Raw genomic sequence first — 26,146 nt, 5'->3', positions numbered from 1 at the left:
CACCAAAGGATATCTTCTTTAATCAGCTTTACAAAGATCAATGGTGGTAGAATCACAAAGACATGCTTGAAACTTATCTCCATCTCTCACTAACTGCATGACAATTTACTTAACCTCCATAAGCCCACTTTCCTGTATATACAATGGCATCCTATCTCTGAGAGTTACTGTGAGGCTCACATGAAGCAATGTATGTGAGTCCTACAGCACAGCCTGCACACAGTTAAAGTCATTATTATCACAGCGACTCAGTGTAGCACGACTGGATATACAGAAACTTTCATAAAGAAGACCATTTGAGGTTATTCTACTTGTGCATTACATTGAAAACGATTAGGTAAGGCTGATAATACACAGAAGAACTGTACAAAAAAGATCTTCACGACCCAGATAATCACGATGGTGTGATCACTCACCTAGAGCCAGACTTCCAGGAATGTGAAGTCAAGTGGGCCTCAGGAAGCATCACTATGAACAAAGCTAGTGGAGGTGATGGAATTCCAGTTGACCTATTTCAAATCCTGAAAGATGATGCTGTGAAAGTGCTGCACTCACTATGCCAGCAAATTTGGGAAACTCAGCAGTGGCCACAGGACTAGAAAAGGTCAGTTTTCATTCCAATCCCAAAGAAAGGCAATGCCAAAGAATGCTCAAACTACGGCACAATTGCACTCATCTCACATGCTAGTAAAGTCATGCTCAAAATTCTCCAAGCCAGGCTTCAGCAATACGTGAACCATGAACTTCCAGATGTTCCAGCTGGTTTTAGAAAAGGCAGAGGAACCAGAGACCAAATTGCCAACATCTGCTGGATCATTGAAAAAGGAAGAGAGTTCCAGAAAAAACATCTATTTCTGCTTTTTTGACTATGCCAAAGCCTTTGACTGTGTGGATCACAATAAACTATGGAAAACTCTGAAAGTGATGGGAATACCAGACCACCTGATCTTCCTCTTGAGAAATTTGTATGCAGGTCAGGAAGCAACAGTTAGAACTGGACATGGAACAACAGACTGGTTGCAAATAGGAAAAGGAGTACGTCAAGGCTGTATATTGTCACCCTGCTTATTTAACTTATATGCAGAGTACATCATGAGAAATGCTGGGCTGGAAGAAGCACAAGCTGGAATCAAGATTGCCCGGAGAAATACCAATAACCTCAGATATGCAGATGACACCACCCTTATGGCAGAAAGTGAAGAGGAACTAAAAAGCCTCTTGATGAAAGTGAAAGAGGAGAGTGAAAAAGTTGGCTTAAAAGTCAACATTCAGAAAACGAAGATCGTGGCATCTGGTCCCATCACTTCATGGGAAATAGATGGGGAAACAGTGGAAACAGTGTCAGACTTTATTTTTTTGGGTTCCAAAATCACTGCAGATGGTGACTGCAGCCATGAAATTAAAAGATGCTTACTCCTTGGAAGGAAAGTTATGACCAACCTAGATAGCATATTCAAAAGCAGAGACATTACTTTGCCAACAAAGGTTCGTCTAGTCAAGGCTATGGTTTTTCCTGTGGTCGTGTATGGATGTGAGAGTTGGACTGTGAAGAAAGCTGAGCGCCGAATTGATGCCTTTGAACTGTGGTATTGGAGAAGACTCTTGAGAGTCCCTTGGACTGCAAGGAGATCCAACCAGTCCATTCTGAAGGAGATCAGCCCTGGGATTTCTTTGGAAGGACTGATGCTAAAGCTGAAACTCCAGTACTCTGGCCACCTCATGCGAAGAGTTGACTCATTGGAAAAGACTCTGATGCTGGGAGGGATTGGGGGCAGCAGGAGAAGGGGATGACAGAGGATGAGATGGCTGGATGGCATCACTGACTCGATGGACGTGAGTCTGAGTGAACTCCGGGAGTTGGCAATGGACAGGGAGGCCTGGCGTGCTGCGATTCGTGGGGTCACAAAGAGTCAGACACGACTGAGCGACTGAACTGAACTGAACTGAGAGACACCTGATTTTTTAATAAAGGCAGACTCACATTTTCATTTGGTTTTTATTGCTAAAAATTGCCTTAAGACAGCTGTGTCTGAAAAAGGAGTTCCAATGACCACTCGAGTAAGTGCTTATGAACGAACATTTATTCTTCAGTGTTGTTCTCCTAACTTCCAAGCACTGTCTAGCAGAGACAAAATGCTGAACATGTTATAATAGAAAGGGAAACAAGAAAACAAATTAGGTAGTAGTTTGCTTTTAGATTTCATAAGCCATTTCTTTCATTAAACACAGTTTCGGGCCTACAAATTTCTGCTTTTCTGAGATCCACTGGCAGATGGGGCTATGTCATTCAATTCATGGTGAGGACTATTAGATGTTCCTGAGGCTTGATTGAATAATTAAAGTGATAAACCAAATATGAGTGCTTTTATTGCATTTGCTCAGCATTAATAAGACCCATCATGAAAAGGGAAAATGGTATCAATTTAGAACCACTCATTTGGTAAGTACCAGAAAGTTCCACATATGGAATGAGCAGTAAAGTATTCTGAGTTTCAAGGCTCTGGGTCCACAGTGCAAACAGATTTTCTCTTAGAATCTCATTTCCTTCAAGTCCTTAAAATTAGCTGTAATTAGCTAGGTAATATGGAGTTGACCTTTAAACACAAGAACTGGGGTGCTGACCCTCTGTATAACTGAAAATTGAATTAGCTGCTGAAATTCTTTGCCTTTTCTTATTCCTTGAAGTTTTTTCTTCTGTTGGAGGCCTTGACATCTGGCAAGGGCCTTTGAAGACAGGAAGGCATTTTGCTTGGATTCTTGAAAGAAACTGTTTGTTGCATATCCTACTAAAGTCATGAGAAAGAACTATAGGAATATCAAGGAAGAACTTTGGGATCTTCAAGGATCCAAATACCTAAAATAGAAAGGGCATTCCTGCTTGAAATGTTCGGGAAAGGAAATACCTTTTCTATATTACATCTCATTTATTCCTCACAAAACTGTAACAAGATAGATACTATCTGCATATTACATGTGAGAAAACAGGTCATTTGCCAAAAGGCAATCATGATTTGGACACAGATTTATCTGGCTCAAAATTTCCTGCTCTTCCTCTTAGCCTTCTGCTTTGCCTCCAGGGAAAGTTTCAGGCATCTTGACCTGTGCTGAACAAAGTAGCCACTAGTCAAATGGGGTCATCTGAATTAAGATGTGCCATAAAATACACTAGAAGCAATGGCAGGTATTTTCTTGGGCAGAGGATGAGATGATTAGATAGCCTCACTGACTCAGTGGACACAAATTTAGGCAAACTCAGGGAGATAGTGGAGGACAGAGGAGCCTGGAATGCTGCAGTCCATGGGGTCACAAAAAGTCAGACATGACTTACTGACTGAGTAAAAACATAAAATACACATTGCATTTTGAAGATGTAATATAAAAAAAGTAAAATATCTCAATAATTTAAAAATATGTGTATCATACTGGAATGAGTGCTTTGGATGTATCAGGTTAGATGATGTAAATTATTAAAATTAATTTCACCCATTTTTTAATGCAGCCACTAGAAAAAAAATTATCTATGTGGCTCACATTATGTTTTATGTAGTAGCAATGATTTTAATAATTTCCACTTAGGTTCCCAGACTGAAATTGTAGGATTTCCAAGGGAAACTTTTAGGAATTTAAAATATCAATATGCTACCTACACTCAATCCTTCTTAGTTTACTGTCTTATGAACTTAATAAACATGGATCTTTAATTCCCTCTAGAGAAAGCACTCTGTCTTACACAAGTTGAATGGTCATTCTATGAACTTACAGAAGGACTGGAGCATCCCATGGTAACTAATGAAGTAAGCCATTATCAATGATTTTGTGATCATGTTTGGTACCTCCCTGAGTCAAAGCAGTGCTGTAAATTCCTATGGTAGGGTGAAGATGGCACCTGTTTTTATCAGGAATGGAGAACTGATGCAATTTCATTTTGGTATGGGACATAGGTCTTAGACCAAGTTTTATTTCTCTGACATTTTTTTTTTGCCCCCCTCTGGGCCTCTTTTGATCATGATCTTCTAGCATAGTGGTAAATGCAATAATAGATGCCAATGAAGAGAAACAAAAGGATGCTTTCACATCCATAGTATAAAAATGCTAAATCTTTTCACTGTTGTAAGCTATGAGCCAGAACAAATGTTTGGGACCTGGAGAAGCACATTTAAGATTTATAAAAGCAAAGTCAACTAATTTCATTGTGGGTCACTGTCCCTTGAACAATGACAAAGTTCCTCAAGCACATAGTTACAGTTAAGCCTTGTTATGCAAAACAGATTTTATTTTTTAAAAAGTTCTTGAGATAAACTATGTGAGACTAGTGAAAATTTTGTTTGGAAATGATTTAGTCTTCTTCAACTGGTAAACACAGCTAATACAGAGTTGACCCTTAAACACAAGGATTGGGGTACTGACCCTCTGCATAACCAAAAATCGAACTTTCTCATTGGAACTGTATCTGTGGTTCTGCATCTACAGATTTAACCAACTGCATAGGTTGTGTGCACATAGGCATGTGTGCTCAATTGTGCCCAACTCTTTGCCACCCCATGCACTGTAGTCTACCAGGCTCCTTTGTCTGTGGGATTTTCCAGGTAAGAACACTGGAGTGGGTTGGCATTTCCTTCTTCAGCATGGGTTGTGTAGTACTGCTTATGAATGGACCTGCACGATACAAATGTGTATTCAAGGGTCCACTGAGTAGTGAAAAGCATGATTAGAGCACATCTTCTGTGGACTGAGGAGTCAGAAAACACTAAGGAGAGTATCAAATCACTTTGTTGGGACTTCCTGGTGGTCCACTGGTTAAGACTGTGCACTTCCAATGTGAGGGGTGTGGGCTAGATCCCTGATTGGGGAACCAAGGCCCGCAGGCCATGAAGCATAGCCAAAAAGAAAAAAAAAAAAAAAATCACTTTTGTTATATACCTGAAATACATATTTTATGTCAAGTATACTTCAATTAAAAAAGAAAAAATAATAATAAATAAAATTTAAAAACCACCATGGAAGGTATAAAGGAAGTAAATAATACAAGTTCCACCCTCAGGGATGCAAGGGATTTCTCTAATATGTAGAAATTTGCTCCCTAGGACTGGTTGAGTGATTGAAGACTGAAAAAAAGGGAGAAGTCATATCTCATTTTCTTAGAAATAAAGCAGCTCCTTTGGAGTCATACTCATAGGGAAAGCTTATATATATATATAAAATCACGAATGCAACTCATTTGCAAGTAAAAAAGGAGCCATAGGCTCTGTGACTTTCAGGTAATCAGGTAGCCTTGTTGAGCAGTCTAATGGGGTTCAGTTAAGTTCAGTCGCTCAGTTGTGTCCAACTCTTTGTGACCCCATGAATCGCAGCACGCCAGGCCTCCCTGTCCATCACTAACTCCCAGAGTTCACTCAGACTAACGTCCATCGAGTCAGTGATGCCATCCAGCCATCTCATCCTCTGTCGTCCCCTTCTCCTCCTGCCCCCAATCCCTCCCAGCATCAGAGTCTTTTCCAATGAGTCAACTCTTCGCATGAGGTGGCCAAAGAACTGGAGTTTCAGCTTTAGTATAATTCCTTCCAAAGAAATCCTAGGGCTGATGTCCTTCAGAATGGACTGGTTGGATCTCCTTGCAGTCCAAGGGACTCTCAAGAGTCTTCTCCAACACCACAGTTCAAAAGCATCAATTCTTCGGCGCTCAGCCTTCTTCAAAGTCCAACTCTCACATGCATACATGACCACTGGAAAAACCATAGCCTTGACTAGACGGACCTTTGTTGGCAAAGTAATGTCTCTGCTTTTGAATATGCTATCTAGGTTGGTCATAACTTTCCTTCCAAGGAGTAAGCGTTTTTTAATTTCATGGCTTCAGTCACCATCTGCAGTGATTTTGGAGCCCCAAAAAATAAAGTCTGACACTGTTTCCGCTGTTTCCCCATCTATTTCCCATGAAGTGATGGGAACAGATACCACGATCTTCGTTTTCTGAATGTTGAGTTTTAAGCCAACTTTTTCACTCTCCTCTTTCACTTCATCAAGAGGCTTTTTAGTTCCTCTTCACTTTCTGCCACAAGGGTGGTGTCATCTGCATATCTGAGGTTATTGATATTTCTCCCAGCAATCTTGATTCCAGCTTGTGCTTCTTCCAGCCCAGCGTTTCTCATGATGTACTCTTCATATAAGTTAAATAAGCAGGGTGACAATATAAAGCTTTGACGTACTCCTTTTCCTATTTGGAACCAGTCTGTTGTTCCATGTCCAGTTCTAACTGTTGCTTCCTAACCTGCATACAGGTTTCTCAAGAGGCAGGTTAGGTGCTCTGGTATTCCCATCTCTTTCAGAATTTTCCACAGTTTATTGTGATCCACACAAAGGATTTGGCATAGTCAATAAAGCAGAAATAGATGTTTTTCTTGAACTCTCTTGCTTTTTCCATGATCCAGCGGATGTTGGCAATTTGGTCTCTGGTTCCTCTGCCTTTTCTAAAACCAGCTGGAACATCAGGAAGTTCACAGTTCACATATTGCTGAAGCCTGGCTTGGAGAATTTTGAGCATTACTTTACTAGTGTGTGAGATGAGTGCAATTGTGCGGTAGTTTGAGCACTCTTTGGCATTGCCTTTCTTTGGGATTGGAATGAAAACTGACCTAGTCCTGTGGCCACTGCTGAGTTTCCCAAATTTGCTGGCATATTGAGTGCAGCACTTTCACAGCATCATCTTTCAGGATTTGGAATAGCTCAACTGGAATTCCATCACCTCCACTAGCTTTGTTTGTAGTGATGCTTTCTAAGGCCCACTTGACTTCACACTCCAGGATGTCTGGCTCTAGGTGAGTGATCACACCATCGTGATTATCTGGGTCGTGAGATCTTTTTTGTACAGTTCTTCTGTGTATTCTTGCCATCTCTTCTTAATATCTTCTGCTTCTGTTAGGTCCATACCATTACTGTCCTTTATCGAGCCCATCTTTGCATGAAATTTTCCCTTGGTATCTCTAATTTTCTTGAAGAGATCTCTAGTCTTTCCCATTCTGTTGTTTTCCTCTATTTTTTTTTTTTTTTTGCATTGATTGCTGAAGAAGGCTTTCTTATCTCTTTTTGCTATTCTTTGGAACTCTGCATTCAGATGCTTATATCTTTCCTTTTCTCCTTTGATTTTTGCTTCTTTTCACAGCTATTTGTAAGGCCTCCTCAGACAGCCATTTTACTTTTATGCATTTCTTTTCCATGGGGATGGTCTTGATCCCTCTCTCCTGTAGAATGTCATGAACCTCATTCCATAGTTCATCAGGCACTCTATCCATCAGATCTAGGCCCTTAAATCTATTTCTCACTTCCACTGTATAATCATAATGGATTTGATTTAGGTCATACCTGAATTTTCTAGTGGTTTTCCCTACTTTCTTCAATTTAAGTCTGAATTTGGCAATAAGGAGTTCATGATCTGAGCCACAGTCAGCTCATGGTCTTGTTTTTGCTGACTGTATAGAGCTTCTCCATCTTTGGCTGCAAATATAATCAATCTGATTTTGGTGTTGATCATCTGGTGATGTCCATGTATAGAGTCTTCTCTTGTGTTGTTGGAAGAGGGTGTTTGTTATGACCAGTGCATTTTCTCGGCAAAACTCTATTAGTCTTTGTCCTGCTTCATTCCGTCTAATGGGGGTAGTTGGGGTCTTATTCTACTGTCATTTCTATCAGCTATACCTTGTCATTTGGCATCACTACATTAGGTCAGATTAAACAGAAATAAACCTCTCATTTATCGCCAAAACCCTTATATCAAAGGTATTGATACCCTGAAATAGAGTTATGTCCTAGCCAGAGATCACAAAATAACCAAAGCTCTCCTAAGTGTCAAAATCACTGTCACAATGATTCAGTTCATATGTCATCTTTAAATTTTCTGAGATGATCCAATCTTCTTTTAACCTAAAAACTGCCACATATATTTGATTAAATTACGTTGTTACTTAGTTTAAGGTAATTGGGTCACATGGACTGGGTCAAAAGAGACAAATACTTTGGTGGACATTAAAAAAAATATAACCATAGAGGGAATTCCCTGGTGGTCTAGTGGTTAGGATTCTGAGCTTTCACTGCCAAGGATGCAGGATCAATCCCTGCTTGGGGAACTAAGATCCTGCAAGCCTCGCAGAACAGCCAAAAAGAAAAAAAGAAAATAAAAAACTATATATACATATATATATGTTTATATACACACATACACACATATAACCAAAGAAAAGGCCCATTAGTTCAGCTCCCTTTCCCCAGTGTGTCAGTTCTGGTGCTGAGAAGTTGAGAGATAACTCTTGTTTTAGTCACAGAAGGGTAAAGGAACAGGAAGCTGCTGCTGGAGAGATGGACAGAGTCAAAGCTAAACAAATGTATGCCGGATAGATAAGATACACACAGGTATAAGAATTATTTACGCTTTTTCTTGGTTGTTTAAAACCTTTATTTATTTTTTTTAGAATATTTATACTTACGCTTTTGTTGTTATCTACAACGTGGCTTTTATAAAACGCCTGAGCCACTTTGCAGTTCTTGCCCCAGTATAATCATCTTAGAATTCCTTTTCCCTTGTCACTTTGACTTTGTGTGGCTTCTATAAAATGAGGATCCTGGAAAAGAACCCTTCCTGTGACCCTGGAAGATGAGGTGAGCAGGGCCTGGCTCAGCAGGACCAGACAGGTAAAACTAGCTGGATGGCAAATAGGCTATGATCACCTGGACCAAGGTATAGTTGTGCGCATGTCTTAAGGGTTGTGATGACTCACCAGGAGAATAAGGATTATGTAGGTTGACCAGGGTGGGTGAGGTAGGAGGGTCCACAGGATTGTGTGGATTGTGGAAGGAGAGGCAGTATATAACATTCGTAGATTAAACATCTATGGTTCTATTAATAAAAAACAAAGATCTAGGTTTCTCAATTTTTTTTAAACTTATGAAGATTCAAGTCACTAATATGTTCATTCTTACGGTTTACAGTGAAAGCAAATGGCTATGGTGATGCAGAGAAGACAGCTGAACTGCACCAGTATATTTAAGATTTTTAAATAAAATTCTGAGTTACTTGACCTTATAAAAATACATGTTGATATACTAAATACTCCACAAAGCTCTAGGATGGGGGATATTGTAAATGTAAAAATACATTTCTCTTGGATCAGCACCAAAAATATCATTAGTTTTCTGTACAACCTCTGACAAGTTTTTCAATATAGACAAGTTAAAATGATTTGGTAAAAATCACAAACGTCATGGAAATCATTAAATATAAATCCAAACAACTTTCAAATACATTTTGACATCAAGGTCAGGCAATTCACTTGGAGGGATAGTATCGTGAGTACCACTGAATTACTGTCCTAAGACTTTTGATGTCAACTTTGTACAATGGGGATATTTCACATCTCACACAAAGCAGGCACTCAGACTTAGAAACTTAAGAAAATTATTAGAACCGTTATTAAGACTGAGGTGAACAATTTGTGCAGCCTTCCACAATTTCAAAGAGGTAGTGATAGATACCGGTCCTCCTGGCGATGTCAAATGCTGTTTCCTCCAGGCTGTTCTTCAGACCTGGCTTGATGTAGCGGTTCATCAGGAGGAGCTCTAGGGTGTCTTTGCTGTCTCTGTTCCCAGCAGCAAGGTGTAGGGGGGTCAGGAGGCCTTTCGTTTGGGCGTTGACATCTGCATCATGCTGCAGTAAGAAAGAAGCCACTCTGGCATTATTCCACTTACAGGCACTGTGCAGGGGTGTCCAGCCATCCACGGTCACCGCATGGACATCCGCCCCGTGTGCAATCAGCTCCCGGACCACGTCTAAGTGTCCATTGTAGGCTGCTCGGTGGAGCGGTGTGTACTTGTCTTCATCTCGAGTGTTCACGTGGGTAGCCCTTTCTGAAAGCAGTCTCTGCACTGTGGTCAGCTGAGAATAAAACAGGAGATCTTTCACAAACCCAACATGAAACAAAACAGTAAACAACATGAAACAGTCTAGTGGTGTTAGATTTAATTAAGTTAAATGAAAACTTCCTTGTTAGTAGATGACTGTAAAATAAACTTAAGATTTCTCGTGGGGAGGAGGACAACCGATTTAACAATGAACAAGTCAGTGTTAATTATAAATTCTTTTGGCTTTTTTTTCCCTCATAAACTTAATTTTATGAACGTGATTCTCTGAAAACCAATCCATACGTTTACTCCTAGTCCAATTAAGGCTTACTGCACTAAAGCTACAGTTAGATGAAAAATACAGGCTAGAATCATGTTTGATATGTTATGTTTCATTTGTGAAGAAAACATAATAAGGGGACATTATGTTCTGATCTTTCAGTAGTAGGATTATCACACCAATATGCATGATGTATAAAACTTTTTTTGTGTGTGTGTGTATAAAACTTTAAAACATAAACTTTTATCAGTAGAAAACAATGCTAAAAAGGAAATCTAGAGATTAAGAAGCTCAATTCCTTCTAACTAAAATAACCTCAGACACCTGCTTTCATGAAGTGATTTTTTTTCAGTTTGGTCTGAGGAAAAAGTAAGCTTCAGGGACAGGTCCTCTGGCTTCCAATCTAGTAGTTTTTCGACTAAACTAAGGTTTCTTTTCTAACCATTCTTTTCTTTTTTTTTTTTACCCGATTTTTTTCAGCAGCCCAAAGAAGCAATTTGCTTGGATCTTTTTCCATTTTTTTTTCTTGCAGTTGATACCACTCTTCAGTTTTTTCATCTTGCTCTTCATCGTCATCAGAATTCCCTATCCAGAGACTTTGGGTACCAGTGGGAATAAGGTGTCCATGTGTTTCCAACAGTTCAAGTTGGTTGAAGTGTTCAGAAAAGTCCAAGGAGTTCTCTGGGTCTGGTTTTTCATCATTTACTTTTTCTTTTTCCATTTTTACTACTATTTTAAATATAAATCATTTAAAACACCAGGCTATAAATAATCTCTCCAGAGATGATTATGTCTGCTTTATTTTATTCATCAAGATCTGAAAACACAAACACAAAAATTAGGAACAAACCAGTAATTGAGGCTTTATTAATAGCATAAATAAGTCTTGCAAACATACACAAATATACTCTGTCTAAACTTTTTGGTGTTTATTAATACTCTTTACATTCATCAAATATTGGAGCTGACAGATTTCAGTTATCTTTATTTTTAATGGCCTAATACTCATTTTTTTTATTGTTTTCCTCTAAGTCAGTAGTTATGACTCTGACTTATTTTGAATCTACTGGTTTAGATACTATGTTATATTACACTAACAGTTGATTAATGCTTGAAGTTTTTAAATTATAACTAATACAATAAAATGAGAACATTCACCATTTTTATAAACTAGACACATAGATCCTATAGAAAAGAAGCAAAAATTTGTATTTCCTAAAAACTACTTCCAAGAATCAGAGATTCTTAGAGATGGAATAGTCCCCAGAGAACACATGTCCCAATCTTTCATCAATGCAGGTATCTTTACCATGACATCTATAATGATCATCCTCTTTCTACTTAAACAATTTCTGGCTGAGGAAAATTCATGGCTTTAAAAAGTAGTCCTATTCACTGACAGACAACTATTGTTCTTAGTTGGGTTCTTGTTGTGAAACAGGATTTTGGCTGTCATTCACTCCTTCATTCAACAAAGATGAAAAAAAACCTGGCATGTGCTAGTCTCTTGGTGTTATGTGCTTGTGCTTAGTGGCTCAATCATGCCCAACTCTTTGCGACCCCCTGAACTGTAGCCTTGGAAGGAAAGTTATGACCAACCTAGATAGCATATTAAAGAGCAGAGACACTACTTTGCCAACAAAGGTCCGTCTAGTCAAGGCTATGGTTTTTCCAGTAGTCATGTATGGATGTGAGAGTTGGACTGTGAAGAAAGCTGAGCACCAAAGAATTGATGCTTTTGAACTGTGGTGTTGGAGAAGACTCTTGAGAGTCCCATGGACTGCAAGGAGATCCAACCAGTCCATTCTAAAGGAGATCAGTCCTGGGTGTTCTTTGAAAGGAATGATGCTAAAGCTGAAACTCCAGTACTTTGGCCACCTCACACAAAGAGTTGACTCATTGGAAAAGACTCTGATGCTGGGAGGGATTGGGGGCAGGAGGAGAAGGGGACGACAGAGGATGAGATGGCTGGATGGCATCACTGACTCAATGGACATGGGTTTGGGTGAACTCTGGGATTTGGTGATGGACAGGGAGGCCTGGCGTGCTGCAATTCATAGGGTTGCAAAGACTTGGACACGACTGAGCGACTGAACTGAACTGAACTATAGCTTGGCAGGCTCCTCTGTTTAAGGGATTTCCCAGGCTAGAAATCCCTGGAGTGTGTTGCCATTTTCTTCTCCAGGGGATCTTTCTGATGCAGTGATCAAACCTGCTTCTCTTTTGTCTCCTACATTGGCAGGCAGGGTTTTTTTTTTTTTTTTTTTTTTTTTACCACTGCACCACTTCAGAAGCCCGCCAGTCTCTAGGTACTGGGATTCAATAATGAACAAGATCCATGTCTTAACCTCATGAAGTTTATCATCTAGTCAGGAAGACTGGCAAAAACAGCATTAAGTACTATGATAAGACTGTAACCAGATACAATGAATATACAGGAAGACCGTAATTAACCCAGTCTTATGCGATTACTGAGGGCCTCCCTGATAGCTCAGTGGTAAAGAATTTGTCTGCCAACACAGGAGACATAGGTTCAACCTCTGGGTTGGGAAGATGCCCTGGAGAAGAAAATGGCAACACATTCCAGTATTCTTGCCTGGAGCATCCCATGGACAGAGAAGCCTGGTGGGCCACAGTCCATGGGTTTGCAGAGTTGGACACAACTTAGTGACTAAAATACCACCACCAAGGGATTACAGAAGGCTTCCTGAAGGAAATGATATTTATTCTGCTAGGTTGCCATAATAATTTATAAACAATATAAGCTTAAAGAGTTATGCAGGAGGGCAGTCCCAAGATGGAGGAGGAATAGGATAGGAAGAGCACCTTCTCCCCCACAAATTTATCAAAAGATCATTTGAATGCTGAACAACCTCCACAAAACAATTTCTCAATGCTGGCGGAGGACACCAGGCACCCAGAAAGGCAACCCATTCTCTTCAAAAGGAGGTAGGAAAAAATATAAAAGACAAAAAGAGAGACAAAAGAGTTAGGGACGGAGACCCATCCTAGGGAGGGAGTCATGAAGGAGAAGTTTTCAAACACCAGGAAACCCCCCCAACAGCGGGTCTATGGGGCGTTTTAGAATCTCAGAGGGCAAGATAACCAGGAAGAAAAAAAAAAACAAAAAAACCAAAAACCCACAGAATAGGTGCCTAACCACAACTCCCAGCAGAGAAGTAGCCCAGATTCTCGACCGGAGGCTGGAAAGGGAGGCGCGGGCTGCATGCTTAAGGTAAGGACCAGGCCTGAATGCTCTGAGGACAATCTGAGGGAGCTAATGTGAGACAGTAGCCCAAACTGTGGGATAGCCAGAGAGAGAGAGAGAAAAAAAAAAAAACACTTTCCTGTGAAATGTTCCAACTTAATGTGCAGCCTGGCCCACTCACAGAGCAAAGGATTGAGTAATCACCAAAGGAGAGCTAGCCAGCTGCATACAGTTCCCTTCCCGCCAGAGGCAGAGAGGCAGGCAGGCAACGGCCAGAGCCAGAAGGCAAGGGGCTGCTCCAATCTCGGCCTCAGAGACCAGCATCCTGCACCGAACTGAGCAGGCCCCCAATTGCTAACCATGTCTCCTGGGATCCTGAATGGTTGACATCTGCCAGGAGGGTCATAGCCTGAGATCAGCTTCCCAGAGGAGACACATGGCACACCCAAGACCAGAGAGGTGATTCAGATGCATGGCCCACCGGGGACAGTGTGCTCGCCAAGCACCTGGTCGCCTGAGCTGCTCAGACCTGGGAAGGGCACAAAACACATGCCCAACAGAGTCTGTGCCCTTGTGGAGTACCCGAGAACCTGAACCCGAGGGGCTTAGACCTGGAAAGTGCATGAAACCCAGGGCCCGCTTTGGACAGTGCCCTGCAGAGCACCCTGCAGCCTGAGCTGCAGAAAGAAAGAAAGAACATGCTGTGAGCTTGGGCAAACCCAGTGTGGTCCATACATTGTGAGCACTCCCCACACATGCCAGTGATATTTGTTTGCAGGGTTCCTCCCTCCCCAAAACACAACTGAACAAGTGAGCATAAATAAGTGACCACATTTGCCCCCTTGTGTCAGGGCAGAAATTAAACACTGAAGAGACTTTCAAACAGAGGAAGCCAAAATAAAGAAGAGGGACCCGCTCCGGAAGTGACACATGCAACAGATTAAAACCCTGTAGTTAACACTGACTAAACATTAGATAGCATATTGAAAAGCAGAGACATTACTTTGCTAACAAAGGTCCATCTAGTCAAGGCTATGGTTTTTCCAGTGGTCATGTATGGATGTGAGAGTTGGACTGTGAAGAAAGCTGAGTGCCAAAGAATTGATGCTTTTGAAGTGTGGTGTTGGAGAAGACTCTTGAGAGTCCCTTGGACTGCAAGGAGATCCAAGAAGTCCATTCTAAAGGAGATCAGCCCTGGGTGTTCTTTGGAAGGAACAATGCTAAAGCTGTAACTCCAGTACTCGGCCACCTCATGCGAAGAGTTGACTCATTGGAAAAGACTCTGATGCTGGGAGGGATTGGGGGCAGGAGGAAAAGGGGATGACAGAGGATGAGATGGTTGGATGGCATCACGGACTCGATGGACGTGAGTTTGAGTGAACTCTGGGAGTTGGTGATGGACAGGGAGGCCTGGTGTGCTGCAATTCATCGGGTCGCAGAGTCGGACACGACTGAGCAACTGAACTGAAGTGAAGCATTAGAGGGGGCCTATAGACCTTGAGAACAAGTACAAGCTGGAACAAGGAACTATCTGAAACTGAACTCACACCACACTGCCCACAACAGCTCCAGAGAAATTCCTAAATATATTTTATATGATCACTTTTTAATTTTTTTTAAGTTCTTTACTACTTTAATTTTCACTTTTATAACCTACTATTACCTTGCAAAAAAAAGATCCTATTGTAAAAGCAAATTTCATATATATATTTTTTATAATTTTTGTGATTCCTTTTTTTTATTTTTAATATTATATTTTTTAGAGTCTAACCTCTAGTCTATATTTTTAATCTTTGCTTCTTGGTATTTTTTTTTTTTAATTAATTTTGTACCTTTAAGAATCTAATCTTCAGTATCCATGTTCACTTAGGGTTGTGATTACTGGCTTGAATGCTCTCTCCCGTTTTGACTCCCCCTCTTCTCGTCCTGGTCAGTTCTATCTCCTTCCTCCTTTTCTCTTCTCTTCTCTATGGAACTCCGTAAACTTCTCTGAGTGTTCCAGACTGTGTAGAGCACTTAGGGAATTGATTGCTGGCTAGACTGCTCTCTCCCCTTTTGACTCCCCTCTTCTCCTCCTGGTCACCTCTATCTCCCTCCTCCCTCTTCTCTTCTCTATGTAACTCTGTGTACCTCTCTGGGTGTCCCTTACTGTGGAGAATCTTTTCACCATTAACCTTAATGTTTTATCATCAGTGCTGTATGGATGGAGAAGTCTTGAGGCTACTGTAAGAATAAGACTGAAAGCCAGAGGCAGGAGGCTTAACTCCAAAACACGAGAACATCAGAAAACCTCTGATTCCAGGGACCATTAACAGACAAGAGCTCATCAAAAGCCTCCATACCTACACTGAAACCAAAAACCACCCAAGAGTCAACAAGTTCCAGAGCAAGACATATCATGCTAATTCTCCAGCAACGCAGGAACACAGCCCTGGGCATTAAAAGACAGACCACCCAAAGTCACACCAAACCCACAGACACCCCAAAACTCACTACTGTACATTTCATTGCACTCCAGATAGAAGACATTCAGCTTCACCCACCAGAACAGACATAAGCTCCCCTAACCAGAAAACCTTGACAAGCCACTAGTACAACCCTACCCACAGGGAGCAGGGTCCACAATAAAGAGGACCCACAAACTTCCAGCCTACAGAAGACACTCCAAATACAGCAATCTAAACAAAATGAAAAGGCAGATAAATATTTAGCAGGTAAAGGAACATAATAAGCATCCACTAAACCAAAAAAAAAAAAAAGGAGAAGATAGGGAGTCTACCTGAAAAAGAATTCAGAATAATGTTAGTCAAGATGCTCCAAAATCTTGAAAACAAACTTTTGAAACTAAAATAAATAGACTAGAGACCAGGATTGAGAAGATGCAAGAAATGTTTAACAAGGACCTAGAAGAAATAAAGAAGAGTCAATCAATAATGAATAATGCAATAACTGAGACCAAAAGCATTCTGGAGGGAACCAACAGTAGAATAACTGAGGCAGAAGACAGGATAAGTGAGGTGGAAGATAGAATGGTTGAAATAAATGAAGCAGAGAAGAAAACAGAAAACAGAATTAAAGAAATAAGGACAACCTCAGAGGCCTCTGGAACAATGTTAAACACCCCAACATTCGAATCATAGGAATTCCGGAAGAAGACGACAAAAAGAAAGGGCGTGAGACAATACTTGAGGAGGTAACAGTTGAAAAATCCCTAAGATGGGGAAGGAAATATTCACTCAAGTCCAAGAAACCCAGAGAGTTCCAAACAGGATAAACCCAAGGCGAAACACCGCAAGACACATTTAATCAAACTAACAAAGATCAAACACAAAGAACAAATATTAAAAGCAGCAAGGGAAAAGCAACAAATAACACACAATGGGATCCCAATAAAGATAACAGCTGATCTTTCAACAGAAACTCTTCAGGCCAGAAGGGAATGGCAGGACATACTTCAAGTGATGAAAGAGAAAAACCTACAGCCCAGATATCTATACCCAGCAAGGATCTCATTCAAACATGAAGGTGAAATCAAAAGCTTTACAGACAGGCAACAGCTGAGAGAATTCAGCACCACCAAACCTGCTCTTCAATAGATGTAAAGGATCTTCTCTAGACAGGAAACACAGAAAAGGTGTATAAACTCTACCCAAAACAACAAAGTAAATGGCAACAGGATCATACTTATCAATAATTATTTTAAACATAAATGGGTTGAATGCCCCAACCAATAGACGAAGACTGGCTGAATGGATACAAAAATAAGACCCCTATATATGCTGTCTACAAGAGACCCACTTCAAAACAGGGGACACATACAGAATGAAAGTGAGAGGCTGGAAAAAGATATTTCATGCAAATGGAAACCAAAATAAAGCAGGAGCAGCAATCTCATATCAGATGAAACAGTCTTTGAAATAAAAGCCATGAAAAGAGACAAAGAAGGACACTACATAATGATCAAAGGATCAATCCAAGAAGAAGATATAAAAATTATAAATATATAGGCACCAAACATAGGAGAACCTCAATACAAAAGGCAAATGCTAACAGGTATAGAAGGGTAAATTAACAGTAACACAACAATAGTGGAAGGCTTTAATACCCCACTAACACCTATGGATAGATCAACCAAAAGAAAATTAGCAAGGAAACATAAACTTTAAATAATACAATGGAGCAGTTAGCCCCAATTAATATAGGGCATTTCACCCCAAAACAATGAATTTCACCTTTTTCTCAAGTGCATACAGAACATTGTCTGGGATAGATCATATCCTGGGCCATAAATCTAGCCTTAGTAAATTCAAAAAAACTGAAATCATTTCAAGCATCTTTTCTGATCACAATGCGGTAAGATTAGATGTCAACTCCAGGAAAAAAACTATAAAAATACAAACATATGGATGCTAAATAACATGCTGCTGAATAACCAACAAATCATGGAAGAAATGAAAAAGGAAATCAAAATCTTCACAGAAACAAATGAAAATGAAAACATGACAACCCAAAACCTATGGGATTCAGTAAAAGCAGTGTTCATTGGAAGGACTGATGTTGAAGTTGAAACTCCAATCCTTTGGTCACCTGATGCAAAGAGCTGACTCATCTGAAAAGACCCTGACGCTGGGAAAGGTTGAAGGTGAGAGGGGACGGGGACGACAGAGGATGAGATGGTTGGATGGCATCACCGACTCAACGGACATGAGTTTGAGCAAGCTTCCAAAGTTGGGATGGACAGGGAGGCCTGGCGTGCTGCAGTCCACGCGGTCATAAAGAGTCAGACATGACTGAGTGACTAAACTGAAATGAACTGAACTGAAAAGCAGTGTAAAGGGGAAGGTTCATAGCACTGAAAACATAGTCAAGAAACAAGAGAAAAGTCAAATAAATAACTTTACACCTAAAGCAACTAGAAAAAGAAGAAATGAAGAACCCCAGGGTTAGTAGAAGGAAAGAAATCACAAAAATTAGGGCAGAAATAAATGAAAAAGAAAAAAAGGAGACTATAACAAAAATCCCACTCTGGTACTCTTGCCTGGAAAATTCCATGGATGGAGGAGCCTGGTAGGCTGCAGTCCATGGGGTTGCTAGGAGTCAGACACAACTGAGCGACTTCACTTTCATGCACTGGAGAAGGAAATGGCAACCCACTCCAGTGTTCTTGCCTAGAGAATCTCAGGGACGGGGGAGCCTGGTGGGCTGCTGTCTATAGGGTCGCAGAGTTGGACATGACTGAAGTGACTTAGCAGCAGCAGCATAGCAAAAATCAACAAAACTAAAAGCTGGTTCTTTGAGAAGATAAGTAAAATAGACAAACCATTAGCCAGACTAAGCAAGTAAAAAAGGGAGAAGAATCAAATCAACAAAGTTAGAACTGAAAATGGAGAAATCACAACAGACAACACAGATATACAAAGGATCATAAGAGACTACTATCATGGCAACCCACTCCAGTACTCTTGCCTGGAAAATCCCATGGACGGAGAAGCTTGGTAGGCTGCAGTCCATGGGGTCTCAAAGAATCGGACATGACTGAGCGACTTCACTTTCACTTTTCACTTTCATGCATTGGAGAAGGAAATGGCAACCCACTCCAGTGTTCTTGCCTGGAGAATCCTAGGGACGGCGGAGCCTGGTGGGCTGCTGTCTATGGGGTTGCACAGAGTCAGACACGACTGAAGGGACTTAGCAACAGCATCAGTAACTATATGACAATGAATAGGACAACTTGAAAGAAATGGACGAATTTTTAGAAAAGTATTACCTTCCAAAACTGAACCAGAAAGAAATAGAAAATCTTAACAGACCCATCACAAGCACAGAAATGGAAACTATAATAAAAAATCTTCCAAAAAACAAAAGCACAGGTGAATACTACTAAAAATTTAGAGAAAAGCTAACACCTATCCTATTCAAACTCTTCCAGAAAATTGCAGAGGAAGGTAATCTCCCAAACACATTCTATGAGCCCACCATCACCCTAATACCAAAACCAGAAAAAGATGACACAAAAAAAGAAAACTATAGGCCAATATCACTGATAAACATAGATGCAAAAATCCTCAACAAATTTCTAGCAAACAGAATCCAACAACATATTTAAAAGATCATACATCATGACCAAGTGGGCTTTATCCCAGGGATACAAGGATTCTTCAATATTTGCAAATCACTCAATGTGATATACCACATTAACAAATTGAAGGATAAAAATAATATGATTATCTCAATAGATGCAGAGAAAGCCTTTGACAAAATTCAACAACCATTTATGATAAAGACTCTCCAGAAAACAGGCATAGAAGGAACATACCTCAACATAATAAAAGCCATATATGATCAACGCATAGCAAACATTATCCTCAATGGTGAAATATTGAAAGCATTTTCCCTAAAGTCAGGAACCAGATAAGGGTGCCCACTCTCACCACTACTATTCAACATAGTTTTGGAAGTTTTAGCCACAGCAATCAGAGAAAAAAAGAAATAAAAGAATACAGTTTGGAAAAGAAGTAAAACTCTCACTGTTTGCAAATGACATGATCCTCTACATAGAAAACTCTAAGACACCACCAGAAAATTACTAGAGCTAATCAATGAATATTGTAAAGTTGCAGGATATAAAATTAATACATGAAATCCCTTGCATATACACTAATAATGATAAAATAGAGAAATTAAGGAAACAATTCCATTCACCATTGCAACGAAAAGAATAAAATACACAGGACTATATCTACCTAAAGAAACAAAAGACCTATATATAGAAAACTATAAAACACATGTGAAAGAAATCAAAGAGGACACTAACAGATGGAGAAATATACCATGTTCATGGATCGGAAAAATCAATATACTGAAAATGAGTATACTACCCAAAGCAATCTATAGATTCAATGCAATCCCTATGAAGCTACCAATGGTATTTTTCACAGAGCTAGAACAAATAATTTCACAAATTGTATCGAAATACAAAAAACCTCTAATAGCCAAAAGAATCTTGAGAACGAAGGAAGAATAGAACTGGAGGACTCAACCTGCCTGTCTTCAGACTATACTACAAAGCTACAGTCATTAAGACAGTATGGTACTGGCACAAAGACAGAAATATAGATCAATGGAACAAAATGGAAAGCTCAGAGATAAATCCATGCACCTATGGACACCTTATCTTTGGAAAAGGAGGAAAAAATATTAATGGAGAAAAGACAATCTCTTTAGTGGTGCTGGAAAAACTGGTCAACCACCTGTACAAGAATGAAACTAGAACACTCTTAACACCATACACAAAAATAAACTCAAAATGGATTAAAGATCTAAATGTAAGGCCAGAAACTATAAAACTCCTAGTGGAAAACATAGGCAAAACACTCTCTAACATAAATAACAGCAAGATTCTCTATGACCCACCTCCCATAAACTTAAAAGCTTTTGAACAGCGAAGGAAACTATAAGCAAAGTGAAAAGACAGGCTTCAGAATGGGAGAAAATAATAGCAAATGAATCAACTGACAAAGAATTAATCTCAAAAATACAGAAACAGCTCATGAAGCTCAATACCAGAAAAATAAATGACCCAATCAAAAACTGGGCCAAAGAACTAAACAGACACTTCTCCAAAGAAGACATACAGGTGGCTAAGAAACACATGAAAAAATGCCCAAAACCATTCATTATCAGAGAAACACAGATCAAAACCACAATGAGGTACCATCTCACCCTGGTCCGAATGGCTGGTATCAAAAAGTCCACAAATAATAAATGCTGGAAAGGGTGTGGAGAAAAGGGAATCCTTTTACACTGTTGGTGGGAATGAAAACTAGTACAGCCACTATGCAGAACAGTGTGGAGATTCCTTCAAAAACAGAAAATAGAATTGCCATACAACCCAGCAATCCCACTGCTGGGCATACATACCGAGGAAACCAGAAGTGAGAGAGACATGTGTATCCTAATGTTCATTGCAGCACTGTTTACAATAGCCAGGTCAGGGAAGCAACCTAGATGTCCATTGGCAGACGAATGGATAAGAAAGTTGTGGCACATATACATAATAGGATATTACTCAGCCATTAAAAAGAATGCATTTGAATCAGTTCTAATGAGGTGGACGAAACTGGAGCCTATTATACAGAGTGAAGTAAGCCAGAAAGAAAAACACCAATACAGTATATTAACACATATATACATCGAATTTAGAAAGATGGTAACAATGACCCCATATGCGAGATAGCAAAAGAGACACAGAGGTAAAGAACAGACTAATGGACTCTGTGGGACAAGGCAAGGGTGGGATGATTTGAGAGAATAACATTAAAACATGTATATTACCATATGTGAAATAGAAGACCAGTCCAAGTTCAAGGCATGAAACAGGGCACTCAAAGCTGGTGCACTGGGACAACCCAAAGGGATGGGATGGGGAGAGAGGTGGGACGGGGGTTTGGGATTGGGGAACACATGTACACCTGTGGCTGATTCATGTCAATGTATGGCAAAAACTACCACAATATTGTAATTAGCCTCCAATTAAAATGAATTCATTAATTATAAAAAAGTTGTACAGCATATCAAAGTTTAACACCACTTAAAGAAAATGAGTATAATAGATATTTTAAAAATATCTCTCAGCTTCCTAATTATATTTGTTGAAACCTTTTTAGTCATTTAAGACTCTTCCCAGAAGTTGCCTCTCTCTTAAGTCTTTGTTGAGGCTGCATATTAGATCTCTCTCTCTAGTTTCTCCTGTTTCTTGGTGATACATACTGTCTTATCACTATATTCTTGTTTTAGCCTCTAAAGAGATTGTTAGCTTAATAATAGGGACTATATTTAACTTACATTTATGTCCGACTTAGATACACAGGCATTAAAACATTTGCATAATTAACATGATTAAAGTGCTATCACTTGATTTTGCTTGGAATGGATTCTGAGAAATCTTAGAGTTACTCATACTCCTAAGATACAGACTTCTTTCTACCTAATTTTCACGAGTTTTAATTGAATGCATCAATGCAAATGAATGCATCAATGCAAAGAAATATAGGAAAATAATAGAATGGGAAAGACGAGAGATTTCTTCAAGAAAATTAGAGATACCAAGGGAACATTTCATGCAAGTTTAGTTCAGTCGTTCAGTCATGTCCGACTCTTTGCAACCCCATGAACTGCAGCACGCCAGGCCTCCCTGTCCATCACCAACTCCCAGAGTCCAACCAAATCCATGTCCATCGAGTTGGTGATGCCATCCAGCCATCTCATCCTCTGTCATCCCCTTCTCCTCCTGCCCTCAATCTTTCTCAGCATCAGGGTCTTTTTAAATGAGTCAGTTCTTCGCATCAGGTGGCCAAAGGACTGGAGTCTCAGTTTCAACATCAGTCCTTCCAATGAACACTCAGGATGGATCTCCTTTAGGATGGACTGGTTGGATCTCCTTGCAGTCCACGGGACTCTCAAGAATCTTGTCCAACACCACAGTTCAAAAGCATCAACTCTTCCATGTTGAGCTTTCTTTGTAGTCCAATACATGACCAGTGGAAAAAGATGCAAAGATGGGCTCAGTAAAGGATAGAAATGGTAAGGACCTAACAGAAGCAGAAGATATTAAGAAGAGGTGGCAAGAATACACAGAACTGTACAAAAATGATCTTCACGACCCAGATAATCATGATGGTGTGATCACTCACCTAGAGCCAGACATCCTGGAATGTGAAGTCCAGTGGGCCGTAGAAAGCATCACTATGAACAAAGCTAGTGAAGGTGATGGAATTCTAATTGAGCCATTTCAAATCCTAAAAGATGATGCTGTGAAAGTGCTACACTCAATGTCAGCAAATTTGGAAAACTCAGCAGCGACCACAGGACTGGAAAAGGTCAGTTTTCATTGCAATCCCAAAGAAAGGCAATGCCAAAGAATGCTCAAACTACCATTCAATTGCACTCATCTCACAGGCTAGTAAAGTAATGCTCAAAATTCTCCAAGCCAGGCTTCAGCAATATGTGAACCGTGAACTCCCAGATGTTCCAGCTGGTTTTAGAAAAGGCAGAGGAACCAGAGAACAAATTGCCAACATCTGCTGGATCATGGAAAAAAGCAAGAGAGTTCCAGAAAAATATCTATTTCTGCTTTATTGACTATGCCAAAGCCTTTGACTGTGTGGATCACAATAAACTGTGGAAAATTCTGAAAGAGATGGGAATACCAGACCACCTGATCTGCCTCTTGAGAAACCTGTATGCAGGTTCAGGAAGCAAGTTAGAACTGGACATGGAACAACAGACTGGTTCCAAATAGGAAAAGGAGTACGTCAAGGCTGTATATTGTCACCCTGCTTATTTAACTTATATGCAGAGTACATCCTGAGAAACACTGGGCTGGATGAAGCACAAGCTGGGATCAAGATTGCCGGGAGAAATATGAATAACCTCAAGATATGCAGATGACACCGCCCTTATGGCAGAAAGTGAAGAACTAAAGAGCCTCTTGATGAATGTGAAAGAGGAGACTGAAGAAGCTTGCTTTAAGCTCAACATTTAGAAAACTAAGATCATGGCATCTGGTCCCATCACTTCATGGGAAATAGATAGGGAAACAGTGGAAACCGTGGCTGACTTTATTTTGGGGGGCTCCAAAATCATTGCAGATGGTGATTGCAGCCATGAAATTAAAAGACGCTTACTCCTTGGGAGAAAAGCTATGACCAATCTAGATAGCATATTAAGAAGCAGAGACATTACTTTGCCAATAAAGATCCGTCTGGTCAAGGTTATGGTTTTTCCAGTGGTCATGTACAGATGTGAGAGTTGGACTATAAGGAATGCTGAGCACAGAAGCATTGATGCTTTCGAACTGTGGTGTTGGACAAGACTCTTGAGAGTCCCTTGGATTGCAAGGAGATCCAACCAGTCCATCCTAAAGGAGATCAGTCCTGGATGTTCATTGGAAGGACTGATATTGAAGCTGAAACTCCAATCCTTTGGCCACCTGATGCGAAGAGCTGACTCATTGGAAAAGACCCTGATGCTAAGAAAGATGGAGGGTGGCAGGAGACGGGGACGACAGAGGATGAGATGGTTAGATGGCATCACTGACTCAATGGACATGAGTTTTGGTAAACTCCGGGAGTTGGTGATGGACAGGGAGGCCTGGCATGCTGCGGTTCATGGGGTCGCAAAGAGATGGACACGACTGAGCAACTGAACTGAACAGAACTGAGTGCATCACTATATTTTAATACTACTGCTGAGAGCATTAAAGTCAAGTTTAAATCTATCACTCATGACTAATACCTTCTCTGGACCTGTTACTTTGTAGCACAATGCAGTGTTCGCTGCTGAGTCATGGCCAACTCTTTGTGACCCCATTGACTGTAGCCCACAAGACACCTCTGTCCGTGGAATTCTCCAGGCAAGAACACTGGAATGGGTTGCCTTTCCCTTCTCCTGGGGATCTTTCCCATGCGAGGATAGTACCTGGGTCTCCTGCATGGCTGGCAGATTCTTTACCATGAGTCAAGAAGGAAGACCCTATGCACAAAAAAGGACTGCACTAAAGAATTTTCAAAGATAGTTCAGTTTTTCAGATCAATCAGGAGACCCTATCAGAAAGGTTTTTATATTCTAATATTTTCACTTTTTTCTCAAGCTATTCTCTGAAGCTTACAATGCAATATACATCTATTCATTAAACAATAAATACCAGTAAATAATGTAAAGTTCACATATTAATTACAGCATCCATAGTAACATTATTGGGGCATCCCCTGGTGGCTAAGCAGTAAAGAATCCATCTGAAATGCAGGAGACTCAGGAGAGGTGGGCTCGATCCCTGGGTCAGATCTCCTGGAGGAGGGCATGGCAAATCCATTCCAGTATTCTTGCCTAAAGAATATCATAGATTGAGGAGCTTGGCAAGCCATAGTCACAAGAGTCGAACAGGACTTAAGCTAGAGTGTAAGTACAGCACAGCAACATTATAGCACAGATCTTGTGCCCCTCCTCTCCTTTTTATAAAAACTCTTTTAAAATTTTGAATTTACTGTTCCAGGTAAAATAAATTACATACAAAAATTTCTTAATTTAATTTAAAAAGTCAAACTCTGGTGCATCTCCCTGATTCAAGATTTAAACAGTCGATCAAGATTTCTACTTGATGATATTGCAACAGGAGGAACTAGGTTATGTTTTTTAAAGATCACATTCCACAAAGTATGTCAACTCTTACTAAACAGCTCAGTGACAGGTGGAGCGATAAGCCCCATTAGACAGGCGAAGGCGCTCAAATTTATAAAGATTAAAACAACTTTCAATGGAACTAAAGGCCCAGATTTTCTAATTCAAAAGTTTCACATTATTATTATTTTTTTAATGCATTGTCAGCACAAAGCAATACAGATGTGCTGAACCTGGGGTCCACGGAGACAATAAGGAGACGCAGGGAAAGGCTTGTAAACTAGAAGTCGAATGTTCACTCTGAGGAGGGCAGTGAGAGAAGGCCACCAGTCGCCACCCCGGCACTGGCCGGTCACTTCACAGGCCCCGGAGGCGCGTCTGCGGCCTTCCAAACCGCTAAGCCCGAAGAAACTGCTCCAGCCCTACCGAAGACCAAACTTCGCGGCCGGGTTTGCAGAGCTCACCAGGGGTCCACAGGGGCCCGCCCCTTTCGGTTCACGCGCTCAAAGGTGGCGCCAAGCGAGCAGGAAGTGTGACCCCAGACGAGAAAGAGCTACCCACCTCATAGTCGGAAAAGCGCCGCCAGGAACCTCGCT

General features: G+C 40.4%; 1 protein-coding gene across 3 annotated transcripts; it reads right to left on the bottom strand.

Moving 5' to 3' along the window:
- ANKRD49 (ankyrin repeat domain 49) lies at positions 1-26,146 on the bottom strand. Of its 3 annotated transcripts, none has more exons than XM_059874948.1 (3): positions 26,015-26,146; positions 10,632-10,982; positions 1-9,919 (listed from the first exon to the last, which is right to left on the bottom strand). In XM_059874948.1, the coding sequence occupies exons 2-3, from the start codon at positions 10,884-10,886 to the stop codon at positions 9,458-9,460; spliced, it is 717 nt and encodes a 238-aa protein (XP_059730931.1). In that variant the 5' UTR covers positions 10,887-10,982; positions 26,015-26,146; the 3' UTR covers positions 1-9,457.

The sequence above is a fragment of the Bos taurus genome, chromosome 15 (assembly GCF_002263795.3).
Source record: "Bos taurus isolate L1 Dominette 01449 registration number 42190680 breed Hereford chromosome 15, ARS-UCD2.0, whole genome shotgun sequence".
Lineage (NCBI taxonomy): Eukaryota > Metazoa > Chordata > Mammalia > Artiodactyla > Bovidae > Bos > Bos taurus.
Note: the sequence above shows the minus strand (reverse complement) of the source record. Positions and strands in the feature narration are given on the sequence as shown.

Bases quoted from the DNA above. Each gene is read 5' to 3' on its own strand.
- ANKRD49 (XM_059874948.1), bottom strand. From the start codon at position 10,886: ATGGAAAAAGAAAAAGTAAATGATGAAAAACCAGACCCAGAGAACTCC. The intron at 9,920-10,631 runs GTAAAAAAAAAA...TTTTATTCTCAG, and splicing joins GGGCTGCTGAAAAAAATCGG to CTGACCACAGTGCAGAGACT.